The sequence below is a fragment of the Simochromis diagramma genome, unplaced genomic scaffold (assembly GCF_900408965.1).
Source record: "Simochromis diagramma unplaced genomic scaffold, fSimDia1.1 OVJJ01000293.1, whole genome shotgun sequence".
Lineage (NCBI taxonomy): Eukaryota > Metazoa > Chordata > Actinopteri > Cichliformes > Cichlidae > Simochromis > Simochromis diagramma.
The window spans coordinates 13,430,343-13,450,011 of record NW_024386801.1 but is presented as its reverse complement, the minus strand read 5'-3'; the positions used below and the strand labels follow the sequence as shown (position 1 = coordinate 13,450,011).

The 19,669-nt window shown below is 40.5% G+C and overlaps 2 protein-coding genes and 1 long non-coding RNA gene across 3 annotated transcripts; 2 read left to right on the top strand and 1 right to left on the bottom strand.

The window, feature by feature from the left end:
• Positions 1-228: 228 nt before the first annotated feature.
• Positions 229-5,656, bottom strand: edc3 (enhancer of mRNA decapping 3 homolog (S. cerevisiae)). The gene is made up of 7 exons (XM_040025996.1): positions 5,519-5,656; positions 5,125-5,290; positions 4,804-5,030; positions 4,392-4,730; positions 4,153-4,306; positions 3,534-3,751; positions 229-3,416 (listed from the first exon to the last, which is right to left on the bottom strand). The coding sequence occupies exons 2-7, from the start codon at positions 5,286-5,288 to the stop codon at positions 3,082-3,084; spliced, it is 1,437 nt and encodes a 478-aa protein (XP_039881930.1). The 5' UTR covers positions 5,289-5,290; positions 5,519-5,656; the 3' UTR covers positions 229-3,081.
• A 73-nt stretch (positions 5,657-5,729) lies between these two features.
• On the top strand, positions 5,730-8,845 carry LOC120729965. Its single transcript, XR_005695027.1, has 5 exons — positions 5,730-5,833; positions 8,078-8,172; positions 8,261-8,382; positions 8,494-8,605; positions 8,703-8,845. It is a non-coding gene; the product is annotated as an uncharacterized LOC120729965 (long non-coding RNA).
• A 543-nt stretch (positions 8,846-9,388) lies between these two features.
• On the top strand, positions 9,389-16,294 carry LOC120729960 (cingulin-like). The gene is made up of 20 exons (XM_040025992.1): positions 9,389-9,595; positions 9,662-9,770; positions 9,904-10,029; positions 10,755-10,880; positions 11,161-11,265; positions 11,359-11,466; positions 11,560-11,777; positions 11,868-12,117; positions 12,702-12,801; positions 12,925-12,964; positions 13,078-13,135; positions 13,242-13,315; positions 13,408-13,492; positions 13,581-13,656; positions 13,733-13,800; positions 13,878-13,976; positions 14,449-14,553; positions 14,626-14,790; positions 15,381-15,441; positions 15,736-16,294. Exons 1-20 carry the CDS (start codon positions 9,510-9,512, stop codon positions 15,921-15,923), a joined length of 2,247 nt encoding a protein of 748 aa, XP_039881926.1. The 5' UTR covers positions 9,389-9,509; the 3' UTR covers positions 15,924-16,294.
• The last annotated feature ends 3,375 nt before the right edge of the window (positions 16,295-19,669 follow it).

Here is a 19,669-nt window from a genome sequence, read left to right as displayed (position 1 = left end):
CCAAAAAAAAAAAACAAATCCTGTGTTGCAAAGTTACGTGTCTATATATTTCTCGAGTTAATATGCATGTCTGCTCTTAACATTTAAGACATATAAATGATTAAAAAGAAAAGAAAAAATGGGGGTGCAGGGGGAGGAGGGAATCCCCATCTGCTGCAAAAAAGAAAAGAAAAAAAAAAAGACTTGCACAAACATATTTCCTGTAAAAAGTCAGACTGATCCAAGTTCTTCGACTGTTCACATTTTATTGATATACAATCCTTTCTTTGTTGCCGTTGATGAGAAAATAGTGTTAAGTACACAAAGTTGTCATTACAGCAGAACAAAAGGGAACCACCATAAAAAGTTTTATTCACTGCCCCCTAGTGGCCAAAGACGAACTAAACTCATTTTATTCACATTCAGCAACGCTGGCTGATGACGTTTCCAAGCCAGACTTGTCTCAACAGATGTGACATAACACATGCAGTCAGAGGAATGTTAGCGAAAGGACAAAATCCTTAAGTATGAAAGTAACTTTGGGCAAATCGGTACATGAAGTCTGTGCAGATTAATTTACACAAAAGAAACAATTGCAATGACTTTGAAAAAAAAAAAAATCCTCAGATGGTGTGGACTGCTTAAATTTAGCCTTTCTTACACCAATTTCAAAGAATACACAATCCAACTCCAAATAAGGGCATGTTAGAGAACAGCTATGCAGATCCGACACAGATTGGTAACCTCAACGTAATACACTTCTGGACACATTTCAAATCAATGTGGTGTTTTACAAGCAGCAAATGGTTACATTCATTGCTTGAAAGATCTGAGTAGACATGCCTCCAATCAAGGCATCAAAGGGAAGAAAGAAAAAAAAAAAAAGCAGCTGCACGTGAACTTCACAGTTTGTGATTTAGTGTATTGTTAAATATCAGCTTAATGTCCTGAAATAAAAGCATGAACACAAGAATCAAGAATATTTTGTGATTTCCACGAGTGCCCAATCCTGCAGTTCTTTTTTCTTTTTTTTTTTTTAAGCCAATTTTATTGGTTCCTAGAAAGTATTCAAGTGTGGGACGCTGCATCAGCACAAATGAATTGAAATACATTTGAATCCCACCACACAGAAAGTAACATTTGGTGTTAACAAAAAAAAAAAAAAAAGATCACTCCAACCTGTTTGGTCGGACTTATTTTTAGCCAAAGTGTCACTTATAATTGTGCCACTTCGGGCTCCGCTTTGACAGACTTCTATTAACTTCTGCATATGAAACATGCAATACTGCAAAAACTTGCCGAAGTTGTGCAATCGCTTTGACCTCATCAAGTCTGCACCAGTTTTGATTGTGTAAAGCAAAGTTGGCTTTTGAATCCAATCTGTACTACCAAGCTAAACAGGCAACAGCAACCCAACATCGCCAAGAATTAGCAGACTTGATAGTTCACTGTGAGAGAATATGGTATCAGTACTTAGTCTGCAGTCTACTGAATATTTTCTCCATAATACAGTAATGGCTGAAAGACAACAGACGCTGTATGAAAAATATATTTAACAAATCTAAACTCTAGTTGGCATTCGATGAAGCAATAAAGATTTTGCATGAGTTGTACAAATAGAACTTTGGGCCTTTCAAACAACAGTAAAGCCCTTCATCCCATAACTGTACCAAAGTTTAATAAACTTATTTCCCCTTAAATTACCATGAAAAGGTACGACTGCATCTAATTTACATGCCATGTCTTGTTTCCAGAGCCCTTATCATCACAATATAATTAGCAGAAGAGACAAAAAAGCTGTTGTAATCTGCTGCTCTTGTTTTTGAACACCTTGTTATTTAGGACAAATATTACAAGCTTAATTCCCAACAAAGCATTACATAACAGTGACAGAATGTGGCAAAGTACTGCAGGCAGCAATGGAAAGACCAGCGTAAGCTTAACTGTAAGCCGTCAGATCCCAATACGTGTGAAAACTGTTCATGCGTGTAAACCGAGATGGATCTGCGTCTAATCACTGGAGTGCTTTGAAAGAAAGTTAGATTGCCATGACTTTCAGAACTTTCCTGTTTTAAATCAGTGATTGTCCTACTCACTTTAAATCTGAACATTAAAGCCCCTTACAGCCATTAAGCTGTCAGCATCTTAATGTGTCAACTTCATGTCTGAACAAGCACACAGTCACACACTCATAAAAGTCCCTGCAGCAATCTAAAACAGACTAACATTTACATATCATACTTTCAACATGGCGCAAGTCTGAATGTATGCAGTCATTATAACAGACAAGTGTGAAGAGGATTATGACTGCACGTCTCCTGCCTTTTGAGAGCTCACAAAAGATAGCCCTAAACAGCAAAAACATGACGTAACATTTTATGCCACTGACACTGCATGTATTGTACAATAAGATGAAGCCTATAGTACACTTTTAGATTTTCACAATCCAGAACCAGGAGCTCTGAGTATGTGTGAGGGCTAAAGCAGACGCTCTTCTCTGCAGCACATACACAAAGACAACCAGATGCTGTGTTCTTCGTGACTACAGCACGGAGAACTAAATGTGGTTAGACTTTGTTTGACACAACGTTGATAATGATCTTTGCCACAAGTGCTGTGCACATATTGCAGATATGGCGTGCATGACACCATATTTATGTTTGAACTGACAGCAAGAGAAACTTTAACATAAAAAGTTGTAGAAACTAGCACTGTTCTCGTGTATTCCCTCTTTGAAACGGCTCTAATGTTGCATTCTTTGACACTTTGGTTATCATTATGAATTAACAAGACTTATTAGCAATCTTATTAAACTGCCTGCTATACCCTCCAAAAGTCTGTATTTTCAGAAATGCAATTACATTTTTCCCCCCTATCTCTATCTATATGCACTTAATCCTACTACGCTACTGTAAGATGCATCACCACTGGTCCTTCAGTATGAGGAAAAAGATCTGTTTGCACACGCCGAGTTAGAAATTTCACAGATAAACTGGAAAAACAGATCTAACTCTGGAATATAAGGCGCCAAAACCCAAACGGTCATGGAAGGTAAAAGATTTAATCTGTCAACATGACGTGAGATGTCGACCATCTGACCCGTTATGCCGAGTGCAAGGGGATGACAAATTTGCAGCCAAAGGGAGAATGGTATTTGATTCCCACTTCCTGGAACACCTGGCGAGGAATTCCTATGTCACACAGGTAGACCCTGCCAGCCCCTTCAGCTAAGGGGAGTGGAAGGCAAAGTGAGAGGGACCATTTGGCTTCAACTGCCTGCCCCTGGCCGCTAGCAGGGGGATCTAAGCTTAGCACTGGTGCTCTGTTCTGATTTGCCCAGTCTGCAGCCGCCCAGTACCAAGGCTGATCCATCAGGAATGTGTTCTCATGACAGTCCAGACAGTTAATGATTAGATCCACAGGGGTGTCAGGGAGGTCTGTGGAGCCACAGAGAAAAAAGAAGAATGTCAAGGTATTTAGCAACGCTTTTGTTTTTAACGAAGCCAACAGTATTTGGAGGGGGAGAGATCAATAAAGCCACAAAACAAACCTACCTTTGATACTGGACACCTGTTTGCCACCAGTTTTGTTGAAGAGGGTGACCTCGCTGGTCACGGCGTCATGCATTTTGACAAAGTTTGGCAGAAACAGGACGACCTCCACTTCGTGATTGGCCAGGTGGCGACCGCAGCTGATGCCCTGAGCTCCCTGAACATGAGGGCCACACAGCAGTGCCACCGTGGGATGCTGGTGCAAATTCTTCGGGGTGAATCTGGAAGAAGCAGGAATAGCAAAGGTTTTATTTAGTACTTTAGAAGAACAAAATGACTAGGTTAATTTAGTGTTGATGCGACAAATATGAAATAAATAGAAACAAGAGAGAAACTTAGAAAAAAAATAAGTACTCTGAGAGCACAAACCTCCACCAAAGCAGCTCACTCTCTGGGGAGTATTTACTTTCCAGGGAATAGTATTGCATTTTGTATATATTCATTTTTGGGGTTTTTACAGCTGTTTTCACTGCACTAAAAACTTCTTAAAGTATATTTAAAAAGAAAAAAATGAAACTGAAAACCATTTTAACTATAATGTGATATTTAGAATCCCCATATATTAGTATCATTTCCTAAATGTTGCCAGTTCAACAAAGGCACATTTTAGATAATTGCTTACCTGTTTGGCCCCCCTAGTAATGTAAGTGCCATCTGACTGGCACACACTCCAGTCATTTCCAGTCTCCTCTCCAGTGACAGACCATGGCGCTCAGCAACAGACAACAGACGCTTGTGCAGTTCGTAGGTTATACTCGGTACAACAAGTCCAGAGTCTGTGGAAAGTAAAGCAAACATCAATAAGGCTTAAATTGATTTACTTGCATCTCCACTTCATTCATTCCAATATAAAACACTTGCCGGTGCAGTATTCTTTGGCCCCAGGCTGCGGTACAGTAATCTGTCTGTACACAACAGGTTTGGCCTCCAGGATGTTCTCATCATGCCGGTACCGAGTAGGAGTCTGCTCCTGAGGTGTGCCGCGTGACCTCGCACCATTACGACGCTCCGATATGTCAATCTCTGAGAAAACTGCTGCTTTGTCAAAAAGAGCCAGGTTTCCTTCAAAATCAAAGTCTGTGTCCAGGAAATCATCCACGCCGTCGCCAAAACACTCATCATCTCTCTGCTTCATCTGGCCATTCTTCACCCCATTCTTCTTCGGCGTCACTTGATTTACCCCTCGATTACTGGCTGACCCTGAGGGGATGATAAATATATAGTTAACCACTTTGCCACAGATTTTTAGTGAATTTAACAGCATTGCACTTACAGGAGTTATGTCTTCGACGGAATCCTTTAGGCTGGCCAGGTATGTCCAGATGACGCTCTCCATAACTTTTAGAGCAGTGCTGTGGAGAGTTCAGTTTCTCCACAGATCTAGGGTCACCCTTTGGGACTGCAACCGGTGCGCTGGTTACCTTTGCAGGTGCAGCAGAGGTAGTCCGACTATTGTCATTTCTAAAATCTAAAATCTTTAGGTCTTTTATGTCAATGGCACTGGGGAAAAAATAAGAGTCAGAATGACGTTAAATAACAAAACCGATGAGCTAAAAAGTTGACAATGAGCTAACATTTAGTAGCATAGACTTACCTGAATGTGACCTCTGGCACGGGACACTTGACTCCATTGTGGAAAGGCTGTCTTAAGGAGATGGTTTGGCTGGACTGGTCCACAGATGATACTTCTCCCTGGTAGACTCCCAGCGTTGGTCCACAGTTAATTGACACCAAACTACCCAACCAATCCGCGGCCATTTCTGCAGCACGTGTTATTAAGTAAGAAAATATTAATTATGTAGCATTATTGTCAGAGAAGATTTCTAGAGACAGGAATCATCCTGTTAGCTAACTTTGTGACCAGGACATCAGAAATACTAGTCGTTCGGTTTTACTAGAGAGTCGTGACTAGCTTAGCCACGGCCTGCTATCAACCTTAGCTAAGTTTATATGAAGGTAATATCGCCTTGAAAAAAATAATTGTTTACCTTTTTGGAGTTACGGTGATGAAGAGCCCCCTGAACAATACAACTCAATAAACTGCGATATTAAGTGCTCATAAGAAAACTGTTTCTTCTTCAACTATTAGCGTCTTAGCTTTTTGAATGGAGCAAGCTTTCACGGTTTATACCACTTCCTGTTTCCGGAAGAAGTACCTTTTCGAGATAAGAGCCGAAGCTTAACAAATTTTTACCAGACAGCTGGAAATCTGTGGTGAAGCTTGTTTTGCTCCCCCCCACACACACACACAAAAGTCAGGCAGAGCTAAGTAGAAATTTCAACTCATTATCTCAAAATCTCTGGTTAGTATCACAAAATGTTGACATACTTAGTATCTCGAAATTTCCAGTTATTTCATATAACTATAGCGATACGTAACAGCGTAGTTTTGACTTACAGATAGCAAAAACAAATTTACTTTAGTGTCTACATCTTATGGATATTATGGAAACTTGTTTCAGGCACTGAAAAAAATAGAAAAATGTCTTCTATACGTCCAAATTTCAGTTTAGTCTCATTAACTAAACTTGAAATTTCGACTATGGTATCTAAAAATTCAGACTTTCTCAGAAATGACTTCAACAGAAGTCAAAAATTTGAGATACACAATTGTAATAAATAAGTCGACATTTGACTTTTTTTCCCTTAGTGGCAGAAACAAAGCTTCCACATAAACCTCAGTATAACCTCACTTCTAGATTTTCAGTTGAAACAAATATTTTAAAACAAGCAAACAAAGACGTATATACATTTTTATCCATTTGTGTATTTTGTTCCCATAATTGTTGTGGTATTGATAGAAGAACTGCAATTTTAAAAATGTGTAGCTGAGAAAATGAAGGTCATAATTTTAAACAAACATGTACCGAGTAGGGGAAACCGGGGATAGTTGTAACATTTTTGACATTTCTGTCTGTAAATTGGAGCTCTTTTAAGGTAGTGGATTCAAAATGTAATGCAAAGTATTTACATGTCTCTGCTATTAAATAGTGCAGCTATTTTCCCTGCAGCACAATTACCCATTGCATGGTATGGTCTCAAACACAAAGAGTGAAATGTTACAATTAACCCCATAGTCTGGGTTAGTTGTAACATATCCTGGGGTAAAATGTAACACAATGAAACAAGGGTACTAACAAAACATTAACATGTAATCTTTGTTTATTCAACACATGAATGCACTTACATCCATTTATGTAGCTCTGTGTGTGTGTGACAGAATGCAGAAATCTAGCTTTTGAACATATGCCAACCCCCCAAAAAAGACAAATTATGGAATTTTCTGCAACTGAATATTTCATTAATTTTGGTTGGTCTTCCTTGAGTTTGGCCTCATTGGCTCAGTGGGCATTATAACCTACAACTCTTGCACCAATTTTGAACATAACAATGAAGCTGAAAAAATGTAGTTGTTCACCAGCATCACAATTCCATTACTTTTTATCATGGCTTACCTTGGTGTGGTTTGCAAAGTGCTTCAGAAAGATGAGGAAATCTGTTTCTTGCACCCATCCTGATTTATTTCCACTACCAGTACTTCCTACTGGTCCATCTCTGACACAGTGGTCTGCATAATGTATGTGTGGGAACACAAACAGTGGAGGAATTGTGTTGCCAATGGCATTAACCGCATATACAAAAGCGACCAGTGAACCTCTCTCTGCTGATGTCGTTGCCCCAACTTGTTTAATATAAGTTAAAGTAATAGTGTGGTAAGTTGTAACATCTGCATTATTGTTACAACTAACCCAGACTGTTGCTGTTACAACTGACCCAGACTCCTATAGCCATGAACTAGCCAACATTACAGCCAACGGCTAAAACATTAGCACTAAAGACCTACACAGAATACATCTCCATAGACATACAAATAACATAATTCAAGTTTGATGAGTTTAACTGCAAAGCAGATAATGCTATTAGAAATTGAAATAAAGTAGAAAAACTTACTTTTTGGCATACAAATTACTTTTTTTCGTGTTAAATTGTCTGTGTTTGACAAAATGTGCTGATTTTTCACATGTGATAGCAGAACTGAATTGGGCATGCACAGGATGAGTCACATCATTTGAAACTTAGCCCTGATTGGAGAAATTGGAAGTGTTACAACTGACCCACGTTACAACTATCCCCGGTCTCCCCTACTTCTTTGTACAAAATACAGATGTCATGACGTCTGACTTCTCATGAGTCAGAAATGGTGTGATTAGTGTCTCAGCTGGTGTGATCCCATCTCAGCATGGGTTCTAGTACCTACTTGCAAATGGCAAACCGCTAATTCAAATAGATTTGGTTAGTAGAACATTGAGTCATTAAATATTTGTTGCTGGTGGAAAAATTTTCATTAACAGAGCAGTGCTTCTGAATAATGGTCTGACTTGCTAACGCAGAGAAACAAATTTGGATTTTGCCACTTGTGTGCAATATTTCACACTGATTTATAGAACTGCCCAAAGATTATCCATCATGTTGCTCCCTGAAGTTTAAATACAGAAAGAAAGAAAAAAAAAATCATATCAAGCATTGTTTTCTCTTTTTGTGCTTAGAGCGATCACAGTCAATCATTTACTGTTACGCATAATTAATCAAGGAAAAGCTGGTCGTTTGGGAGATGCTCCTGACAACTCGTGTCAACAAACAAGTAAGTCAGCAGGCAAAGTGAGCTCATGCAGAGGCTATCCCAGGAGTGTTATCCGTGATACACTCACCCAACAGAGTCCTGTGTGCAGAGGCTGTCATGGATACACGCGCTAAAGGGCTGTATGCTGAAAAAGGTGTTATCAAAGCTGCGTGATACTCCATGAGATGAGATGAGCATCCTCAGTGCACAGGAGAGGGTTTCTGCATCGAGGTAAGAGAAAGTGTCATTTAGTGCATCTGCAAAAGTCAGTTTAAATTTCACCATGCACATCTGTTCTTATCTCTCATGATACAGTTGATGACATGGTATACATGCATTTAGATATGGAGACTGGTGTGAAAAACACATGAAGAACAACGACCACTGAATTATCTAAATTTCATAAACACGCCGTAACAACCCCAAAGTGTTAAAACCAGATGACGATCATGAAGTAAGCAATTCAAATATCAAGACACATGATCTATGAATAGCCACAACACGTTGAGTTGTCATCTTTGTGTGAAAATCTGTCTTTGACACGTGGGCAGACGTGTGGAGTGTAATATCTCCCAAACAGAGAGGAGCATTAACTTGGATTGGAAGACGCTACAGGATGTTTAAGGGTTCAAGTCCATTTTCTCCCGCAGACCTGGATATGTGGGACACCAAATCTCGCTTTACAGGCCAGGCAAGATCAAGATATCATTTTATATTTCTGAACTTGAATAATCAGAAGGTAATTATTTAAAAGAAAATGCTTCCCGCCCCTCTTTTTAGACATCAGCATGGTGTGGTATGGCATCTGTATCAGGAGCAGGCTTTCTGTCCAAAGTCAACACAAGGTTGGGGGAATATTATATAGAGACATGAGTTTTCAGTGAGGTTGGTATATGGCTAATTTATGTGTTTCTGAACATCGAGCAGTGCTGGTGGCTCCAGGCAAAATGACCCAGGTCTAAGGAGGTGGCAATCATTGTCCCATCTGGGGCCTGAGAGTCCCACACGATCATTAGGGGCTGAGTTAAGGGCTGCCCGGGATGGAAGTAGCTTCAGACAAACAGAAGTGGTGCACTGGCTGCAGGAGGCTCACGAGCGACTTGAGTCTCAACTGGACTGGCTGAAGACCAGAGACATGCTGAGCTACAATGCAGCTATTGCACAGCTGCCTGGCAGGGCAAGTTGATTGAAATGTCTAAGACCAAATACATAATATGCCTTATTTGTTTTGAGTGTGTTGATTTTTTCATTCTCTTTAGCTGTTTTGGATTGATTGCTACTCTGGATAAGTATTTGGTCTGTCTTGCACACAGCATCCTCTCACCATGTAATAATGTGTCCCATAGCAGCTACCACAAATGATGAAGGGCCTCGAGGATGAGAAGAAGGCTGCTGTATCAGCTGAAAATGAAAAAAGCAGACAGTGCAGAGAACTCTGTGAAAAGTAAGTTCAGGAAAAAAATATTTAAGAATTTAAGAAAAAAATTCTGACATGATATTTGCTTACAAGGGTCTTAAATCTGGAGAAGGATTTGTTACATATGAGGTCTGCTCTGGACAGAGGAAGCATCGATCAATCAACCGAGAGAGCTCCGGGCTCGCTCAACAGAACATTACCAGTGAGTCAAGAAGGTCTTAACAGACAGATGTTGAAGTCATTGGATTATTATAAAAGATTCACGCTAAACAAGGTGTGACTCCTTGTTCCCCTTTGCTAAATGACACTTTTTCTAAAAAATGGTTTTAATCCAGGAGAAGCAGAAAGTTGACACAGAGATGCTGGAGTTGAGAGAGGCTCTGAAAGAGGCTGAGACTAAGGCAAAGACACTAGAAGAAGAGCGTAACAAGGCACTCCAACAGCTTCAAGCGTCTATTGAGGTGAATTTAAAAATATTACAATTTAACACAATGCTACAATCAAATGTCATATATTGTATTGCTCCGTTTTCTTTCACCAAATGATATCTGACTGTGTGGAACTTTTGGGGGGTTTTCTTGGGGTTTGATTCCAAGAAATTGGCAAGGGATCCTTTGGGTCTTGTGGATTGTGGGGTTCATCCTCTGTTGGATGGGCTTGTTTCAGTGGGTACTGGGGAAGATTGGAAGCCAGGCAGGGGATGGTTGGAGCAATGGGTTCAGGGTGTGGTATCAGGGGAGGCTGACCAAAATTCTGCCTCCCCTAATTGAGCAGGATGCTGGAACAGAGTGAGCTGTGCTGCACTGCAACAAGGTATCTGGAAAGCTGCACAATCAGAAAAAGTTCGCTTGTCTGGCCACACTGTGTGCATTGGGCCCTTTTCTGTTACACCAAGTGAACATGAACTTGTTCTGACTTGTTTTTGTGGTGTGGCACTCACACTGTCCTGTCGGAGGAGTTCGCTGCTGATGGGGAGTTCTGTAAAGGAGGTTCTTTGTGTGCACCGTCATATTTAGATGAGTGTTTTGTGTGAAAATACCTTCCCTAAGAATCATCAGCGGTTGATGGTTTCGTGTTATCGCAGATAGTTTTGTATAAGTGACATCAAAGTGTGTCGTGTGTCATGCATCAGCGGTGTTGCTATTTTCATCTCTTCAGTGTGCGCTCTGTGTCTGTGCACACCCAGATGCAGAGGACGCTGTTGAGTCAAATAGAGGAGACGGACAAGAAGCTCAGCCACACTGCACAGGATCATTCTGAACTGCAGAAAGAGCTGAGCGAAGCCAACAACAAGATCAGCCAAGCATGTCTGGTCAGTTTGCCAGGATTCAGTATTTCATTGCACATTCACACCGATAAGCCTGATAAAACTGACAATAAACAAAATTTTTTTTGACCAGTTAACATTGTATAGTTTGTGCTCCGGAGAAAAGAGATGTGATCCATTTTAAATGACAAATGTTTCATGATGTTACCAAATTGTTGTTTTTTTAAAACTTCCTTCAATGTGCAATCAAAGTCCCATAAGTCCAGTTTTTACAACGCACATGATCAAAATTAATTTAAAACATTATCTTCCTAATTTTGTTCAGGAAAAGGCCATCTTATCAACTCAAGTGTTGAAGTTGGAGGACAATATAAAAGAAATAAAGTCCAAACTGACTGAGGCTCTGTGTGACAAAGATCACCTGATACAGGTATTGTTTTTAACTGTGATGTGAGTGTAATCCACAGCATAGATCAAAGCACTGTGATTTATAACTACAACTTGGTTTTCGGGTGCGTTACAGGAGAAGACAAATCTTCTCCACAGGGTTCAAGTCCTGGAGATGCAGACTCACAACAAACAGCAGCAGAAAGATGTTGTGGTGAAGGAAGACTCAAAGGCTCTCAGAGAGGTTGTAAAAGCTTTTGAGGAGCTATTCTTTTAATAAGTTTTAGTTGGGAGGGGGGTCCTTAATTGAAGTATTGCCTTTCTGTAATTGCACCAGGAAAACGAAAAAATAAGAGGAGAGCTTGAAATGATCAAGAAGAGGCTGGAGATATCACACCATGAGCTACAGGAGCTGACAGATGAGAAAATCATAAACACCAAACAGGTCACTGATCTGGAGGTGCGGTGCTCTCAGCTGATCAGAGAAAAAGAGGAACTGCAGAGTGAAATTAAAGGCAGACTCGAAGAAATGCAGGAAAAGTGCTGTGAGCACAGGTGAGATGCTGAGAAGATGCTTCTTTATTCGTTATTGACTATGCAGTGCAGTACAATTGTCTTTACATAAACGTCAAACTATTTCTTCAGGGAATCTGTGGAAGTCTTGGAATTAGAAAACCAGAAACTGAGGAATCAGTGTCTGCGTTTGGAGGGTGAGGTGTTTGAGAAGGAGAAGCGGGAGGAAGAGTATCGCAAACAAGATGTGGTAAAGGTCCAGACCATCGAGGAACTGAAGGCTGTGGCCTCACATTGGACAGAGAAATGGCAAAAGGTGGCTTTGACCCTGCAGTCTACACAAGAGGAGTTAGAGGAGTTAAAGAAGAACTCAAGAAATAAAGTAAGAACATCCTTTTACCATGCTCTTAAAGACATCAAGTATATCTCATATACTGCTTCTCCCAAATAATCATTTTCAGACACTACTACTGTACTAAAGTCTTTTCCCAGTGTATGAGACCTTGATATTTTCCATAGGCACTTGGATAAGTTCCTGGACCATGACTAACTTCCAGGCTAATATGTCATGTCTCACAGTCACACATGTCTGGAATAAGTGCGAAGAAAGTTTTCCTCTTGGGCAGATGAATGTAAACACCGCCTTCTGATGTCAGAACACACTTAATTCTGTGCAGTGGAAGATCCAAGTGAAGTATAAGTAAACAAAATGATTTTGTTTACTTATACTTCACACTATTTTTGTGAAGGGAGATCATTTTTAATAAGTGCATTTATCCAAGTGTTTAAAATAAAATACTGCTGAGGCTAAAAAAGGAATTGCCATGTATAACAAACATCAAACAGTTTGATAATATTTTTCCAGAGAAAAAAGATCTAAATCCGAAGCAGCACAAAGAGGGCTGTGTGCCTCTATATAGAAACCTGTAGCTGTAGATGATATAACTGAACACCTGTAACATTCAGGGAGGATGTGACTCGCTGCTCAGGGATGAGCTTGAAAAGCTGGAGCTGGAAAGGAGCAGGAGCCAGGCACGTCTTCACAGAGATAAGGACAAAGGTAAAGGTGAGCTCACTTCTGAGTAATCTGTGTCAAGCGAAAATATTCCAGACAAGAATACAGATCAGGTATTTTGCAGTTATCCAGTATTAGAGAATTCTCTGACACAAGGGGGCGTTGTATTTGCAGGTGAAGGGGGCCAGATTCCAGACAAAGGGACAGAGACATGGTAAGTAGATTTTGATGAGATTTCCATTTTCAAAACACAATGTTAGGAAAGTGCTTGAAATGAAATTTTGTGAGCTTCATTATAACTGTTTTTTTTTTTCTTTTTCCCCCCAGCTTATCAGAATCCTCTTTGTTATGGGACTCTGAGAGCCACCCAAACAAATCCCTTCAGGTAACAAAATATTCCTGCCTCACTTATGTGCATTTTCGACACCTTAATGGAAGGTGAGGGGATCTGTGACGAGAAGATGATGTTGCCTTTCGTAATTTACGTACAGGTCAGCATCCAAAGCAGTGAGGTTCAAAGACTGAAGCAAAAACTTGCAGACAAAGAGAATGAACTGAGTGAAAAGTAGGCTTTTTTCCTTCTTAAACTTATGTGTGACATATTGTTGTAGACTCTGAAAATGACTGTGTAACAGATGACTATGTGCACTGTCTTAGAGAACATGCTTTAAAGACTCTAGAAAGGCTGAGAGAGATGGAAAAAAATGAGGCTAAAATCAAGATTTCTGCCCTGGAGCTCAAGGTAGTGTCACTACAACCTGATCATACTATAAATCAACACATTTAACCACTCATAACCCGAAGGCTATGTTCTTATCTCCTCCCCTTAGCTCATGAAAAAGCTTCCCGAAGATGGCCAAGATCAGGGAAGCCTTCTAACAGACATCTTCATTCGTGACTCAGAGGGTATGAGCCAGCCTGCCAGGATTCAATGCACTGATTTACCTTGCTGAGTTCTGAAACGACTTCCTGATGTTTTCAGAGATTCCAGGGAAGGTGAACCAAATCCTCCCAAGCTCGAAGCTTCAAACCCAGAGGCAGTTTTATGAGGTCAAGTCCATAAATGGAATGTATTAAAAACCACCTGTCTTTGTAAATGTAACAAATGAGGCAAATCTTGCCCACAGGTTGAAGATGGGAAACCTTCGGTCCAAGGCCAAAGGGCCAAAACGGTCTGTCCGCTTAATGTAGACACAGAGCAGCAAAGGAGACTGGTCACTGAGCAGGTAGTGTATGATTCTGGTCCTGATCCAAGTTAGCACTATGGCTCCAGAGTGGCAATGTTAATCAGTCTACTTATTAACTTTTCACTGAAATACAATCTTATTTATATGAATTGGTAGGGGAGCCGTAGGATTTTGCACAGAATTTCAGGATAAAGCCTGCAACAAGTTTGGACTTGTGGTTGTCGGTGAAACATCCCAATAAATTTTGAATCAGATGCTAATATGATTAATATATCAAGTACAACAGTATTACCTGCAGCTTCAGCTACATAATGATGGCCGGCAGGTTAAAACATTAAACAAAGTTATACAAAGTTTGTACATTCTAACTAGTGTTAGCATGTTAGCATGTTGATAGCGCTAGTCTGTTGTGAGTCCCAGCATTCAGGGAGTTGCTAGTGTGGCCAGTTTTGTTTTACACCTGCAGTAGGTTACAACAAGCCTGAGTAACTGCTATTTTCTATTACTGTAGTTAAAGAGTTTATTTAAAGAACGAGAGGGAAAGGAGGCCCAGCAGGGTGACAGCAATGGAGCCTCTTCACCTCAAGACTGGACACCCACAGTTAAACTTGTTAGGGTAAGAAGCCTCAGCCATTTAAAGCTGAAAAACAATGATCCTGGCCAAAAAGTGTTTGTGACTTTCTCTCAGGCTGCAGTGGACAGGAGAAACTGGCAACAAGCCTCGGGTTTGATGCCAGTGTTTGAGGAGGATGAAGAGGAGATTAACAGCTCTCCAGCAGAGGAGGAGGAGGAGGAGGAGGGAGAGGCAGGAGAGGAGACCCATGATGAAAACCTCCTTGATCAGAAACAGCAGGTTATTAAACTTAATGTTCAACTGCAGAAAGCATTACCAAGTTCAAAAATTTATAAAATCCAACTAAAAGAATAAAAAGAATATACAGTGTATATATTGTAGGGATATATATCATCGGCAACTGATTCGACTTAATATCTTTAGTGGCATTATCGTGACACGCAGATTATACTGTAAAATTCTCAACCGCCCTCGCTTTCATTACATATATACACGCATATGTGCAGAGAGCACTAATCCCAGCTTCTACTTTAATCAAAGAGCAGGGCTGTCGTTCTGACTGCATAGCTGCTTAAATGGTACGTGGAAAAAAACATTTCCGCCATAATCTCAAATATGACTCCTTGTACTTGGTAAATAATCGGATATAAAGCAAAGGAGTTAACCATTCAGTAGAAACACAGTGAAGTCAACCATGAAAGGATAGGAATGAGTTACAGTGTGTTTCCATGTGAAGATCTTTGACCAACTTTTCTGAACATTTTTTAGAAAAAGGATTAAAATCATAAAATAGCGCATTAATATGGCCAATGCACACCTGCAAGAGGAAACATGAAGTCAGAGGTTTAAACTGTTCCTCTCCTCATCAGATCTCAGCTATGACTGCAGAAATCAACAATCTGAAGGCAAAAAATGACAGTCTGCTGCAAGGTGAAGCTGTGCTAGGATCAGTGTAATGAGTAGTGTAGAAATGTGTCTGCATGGCTGTGTTGTGTTTCAAGTCTTAGGATGTACTCATCCCAAACAGGGACATGTCCACAAATGTCCATGAAGTTTTTTGTTTTTTTTAAACAGGCACAAAAATGGTCATTGGTGGAGAAGTCTCTAGTTTAAATTAATTCACCTTCTGATTCTCTGTTTGAGTTTTTATTCTGTATTTCTAGTCTGTTTGTTGGATTTGAAGTTTGGAAATTTAAATTTTCTCCGTCTTTTCTTTTTGTCAAGCCTTAAGGTCAAAGAGGTCAATCTGGGACCGTAGCCCCCCCAAAAAGCTCTCAGATAAGTCTTCTCAGTGTTCAGATGAATATGGCCCAGAGTGGAAGAGGACACTTCCCCTTTATCCTGATGGAGTATTCCTGGCTGAGCTTGTACACATCTGTAGCCCTGATGAAGAGGAGGGAGACGTTAAATGACGTATTTGTGAAGACTCCAACCAGCTTTATTCCTGTTGCTTCACAGAAAATGATTGTTCCATTCAAATATTTTGTTGTATCGTTGTTACAGAAAATCATTAAGCGGAACCATAACAACAATAATTTTTAGCATTTTTAGCTGATAAAATCCCTCCAGTATTCTTTAGTCAAATCTGTGTGTCTTTTTATTTATATGACATGAGATGACTCATCACCATCATTATTATTATTTTTACATCCAGAAAGATACTTTAAAGAAATATTTAAAGAACTGTGAAATGACGGTGAATATGTACTCACACATCATGCCAGACGGCAGAAAGATTTTTAGTGACAAGGACCAAATACATCTGTATTGTAAAGACTATAGTGTTCAGTTAAAATGTTTTGGGTATAGAAACCAAATGGATACAAGACTGCACAATTAAAAGGTTTATTCTGGGCTTTGCTTTACAGAAACGTACACTAAAAGCAGCTTTCTACATTTTGCATAGAAGAATGTAGTGACTGATATGCTGAAATAAGGCCATGTTGAAAGAACTGATTTCTCAGAGTTTCACTGAACACAGGCATTTCATATACCTAAACAACAATTCAGTCAGACAACTCCAGGATACAGAGTTTGGCTGCAAGCTCATCACTCCTTTCAAACATCTGTCAGAGCTGATGAGTTAATAACACCTCTTTAAGTCTCCATTTTGACAGTGAGGTGGTGGAGGACCTGAAACAGCAGCAGTGCTGGGGGGCAGCTCCACTGGGATGCCATAGATGGAAATTTTTGAAGTCCAAGTAAGCTGCCAGATTGGGAGGGTGTGTATCATCTTGAGTGTAGACAGCACCTTGAGGTGAACTAGATCACAGGTTGACTCTATCCATACGCGCTTCATGTCTGACCATTTTTGTTGCCCAAAGAGCTCAACAGTAAATCCGCTCCATTGGTCATCAAACAGCCTTATTCTATTGCAGTTTCAGGTTGAATAGTGTGCCATCGTGCCTGCTCCACATGCTGGCTGCACATGTCTCTCCAATGAACACGTCCTGCATCTGCAGCCTCTGCTCCAACGAAGACTCGGCCAACAACTCGGGCTTCTGAAAGGACTGCATTCTGCCACATTAGACAAGAGAGGGGATGCTGAATTGTGTTGCATTTATTATAACGGAAAAATAAAACTATTGCCGTGGTATATGATGATTAATGACCTGGTTTATTACAAATTCAAGCATGAGGGGCAGCTGACTGATGTCTCCTGGAGGCAGGTCAAACAGGAAAGAAGTGTTCCACACAGTACAGGACCCTGCTTTAGTCTCTCTGCTACTCATCAAAACTCCCTCGTGGTGCAGATTGATCACCTGGTAGTCTATATGCATATACACAAACACAATGTGTCTAACTTTCATTAAGTACTAGCAGATTTTTAGACGATTTAGATCTTAAATAAAGCATAGAGTGAAAGTGTTCAAAAAGAGTGAAATATATTTTTTAATTGAGATTTTTAGCTGGAATTTACACTGCACTTGCACCACATTTAACTTTGCATATACAGTATAAAAGGGTTATTCACTATACTGCCTCTTATTATTCACGAACAAGTACTTTCAGGTTCTGAGATAAAATAAATAGATTATCTGAGTCATGCTTATGCGACATATTGTGCAGGAAACTGATATCATGAAATCACTTGGATCTATATACAGGATGAGTTTGCATGCAATAGAAAAATAAAAAAATAATGCCTTGACAGACTAATGCATACAAAGATTAGACCTGACAGATAAGAGTACCAGTGGAGATTGGAATGTTTCCTGAGGATTGTGAATAGCGAAGGATTAAACCACAATGTCATTAAAAAAGGGATGATCTCCTGATGCATTCTGGTCCTGTAAGACATCATTTAATCCCTTAAACATTAAAAGCAAACATAGGGAATTACTTTACCTCTGCCCCTGAAAGAAAAAAGTTAGTTCTACCCATATATATATACCCATATATATATATAATACATCTGTCTATTATGCCCTTATAGCATTCTGAAATCACATACGCATTTTGTCGAGTTTAAGTGACACCAAACTCTGGTTTTACCTGCTGCCACTGATGTAGAAACAAGGCTGTCTAGATTATCAGCTCTGAGGACCGTGACTTTAACAGAGTGCGACAGAGTCTGATAATGAAGCAAAATGAAGATCTGTGGAGGACAGCTAAGCCCCTTACACATCAGTGCATCCTGAGAGGTCAGACTCTGCAGTCAAAGGGCAAAAGTTCAAAGAGCAAAGAGGGCATTCCTAATTGGCAGGAATTGCAACTTGAACATTTAGCTCTGTCAGCAATGAATAAATAAAACTACAGAAAAAATCTGGAAATTGTTACATTTTCTTCCATCTTGTTATTGTTCCAGGATTTAAGTTCAGAGGTCTAAAATTGTGGCCAAAGGGGGTATAAATTTGTACCCGAAAGGTTCCTAATCAATCATTCAAGTTGCTTTTACCTCCAAGTACGGACATTTAAACCACTCACAGGTGTATAACCTTCGCTACCTTTTTTATTTTCTACTTGCTTCGATTGAGTTCTTTTGTTAAGTGACGTGGCGTCTGTGGTGTCCAGTCTCTTCCTGCACACTCGGCTTCCAGTTCACCCAGAGAACTGCGTCTGGGGCTCGCTGGTTCTCGTGCATTCACAGCTACCTTCAGTACACACCTTTGGAGCTCCTCCACAGAGCTCACCTTAAAAATTAGCACCAGGTTGTGGGCTTCAGAGCTGGAGCTGCTCTGCACAGCGGCTTGCATAGGAAAGGGGCAGAGAGGTGGTAGGCTGCCCTGCACAGACACATCTTCCAGCCTGTGAGGCGTCCCACTGAGGCTGAGGACAGTGACTGTCAGGGTTTGCTGCTCTGGAGAGAAGGCCATAGTGAAGTGGAGGCAGGGTTTTGGTGATATTGGATGTTGGCAGCTTGCACTGGAGCCATAGCTTAGTGGGGCCAATGGGATAGGTTTTTCTTTTGTAGAAGGAGAGCCAGCACTGGGTCTGGTGAGTCTAGTGTGCTCATTATAAGATATGTGTTCCCCAGTTACAGTGCAGCGTCGCTGCAGGGCCTTACGTGTTTTGGCCAGTAGTCCCAGTTTGGGAAAGGAAGGCAGCGAGTTATGACTCTGGTCTAATGGTTTATAAAGGGGTGATGAAAGCAGAGGCGTGCTGAGGCGGCGCAGGGAAAAATAAGACTTTGGAGGCTCCTTTTGTTCACAGGAAGTTTGTTTTGAAAATGCCAGAGAGCCAAATTCACCCTCTGAAGTAGCAGCGCTGCTAAAAGTGGACGGGTACTCCAGCACTTCTTCATCCAGCTCATCAAACTGCTGCTTGGATGCTGATGCTGTTGCTGCTGCTGAGGGAGAAGGTGAGGTCTGAGCAAAGGACACAGGTTCAGGAGGAGCTGGTGCTGATGTCGCAGGAGCTTTGTCTTTTACTCGAGAAACTTTACTTTTCCACAAGCACAGAAGGCATCCCAGGACCAAACACAGACAAAAGGTGATCAGCCCAACCAGAAGAAGAATCTGGAGATGAACTGTAGAAGCAACGAGGGATAATAAGGTCAGGTGGCAGAAGTAATTCATCTCAGTCAACTCTGGGATTACATAATGCAGTTAATGTAGTATTTTGGGCCATGTGCTGGAAAATATTAGCATATTACTAAATGACTGGTTCAAATTTTGTCAGAGCTTTCTTAAAATATACACATAAAAAACTGAACAAT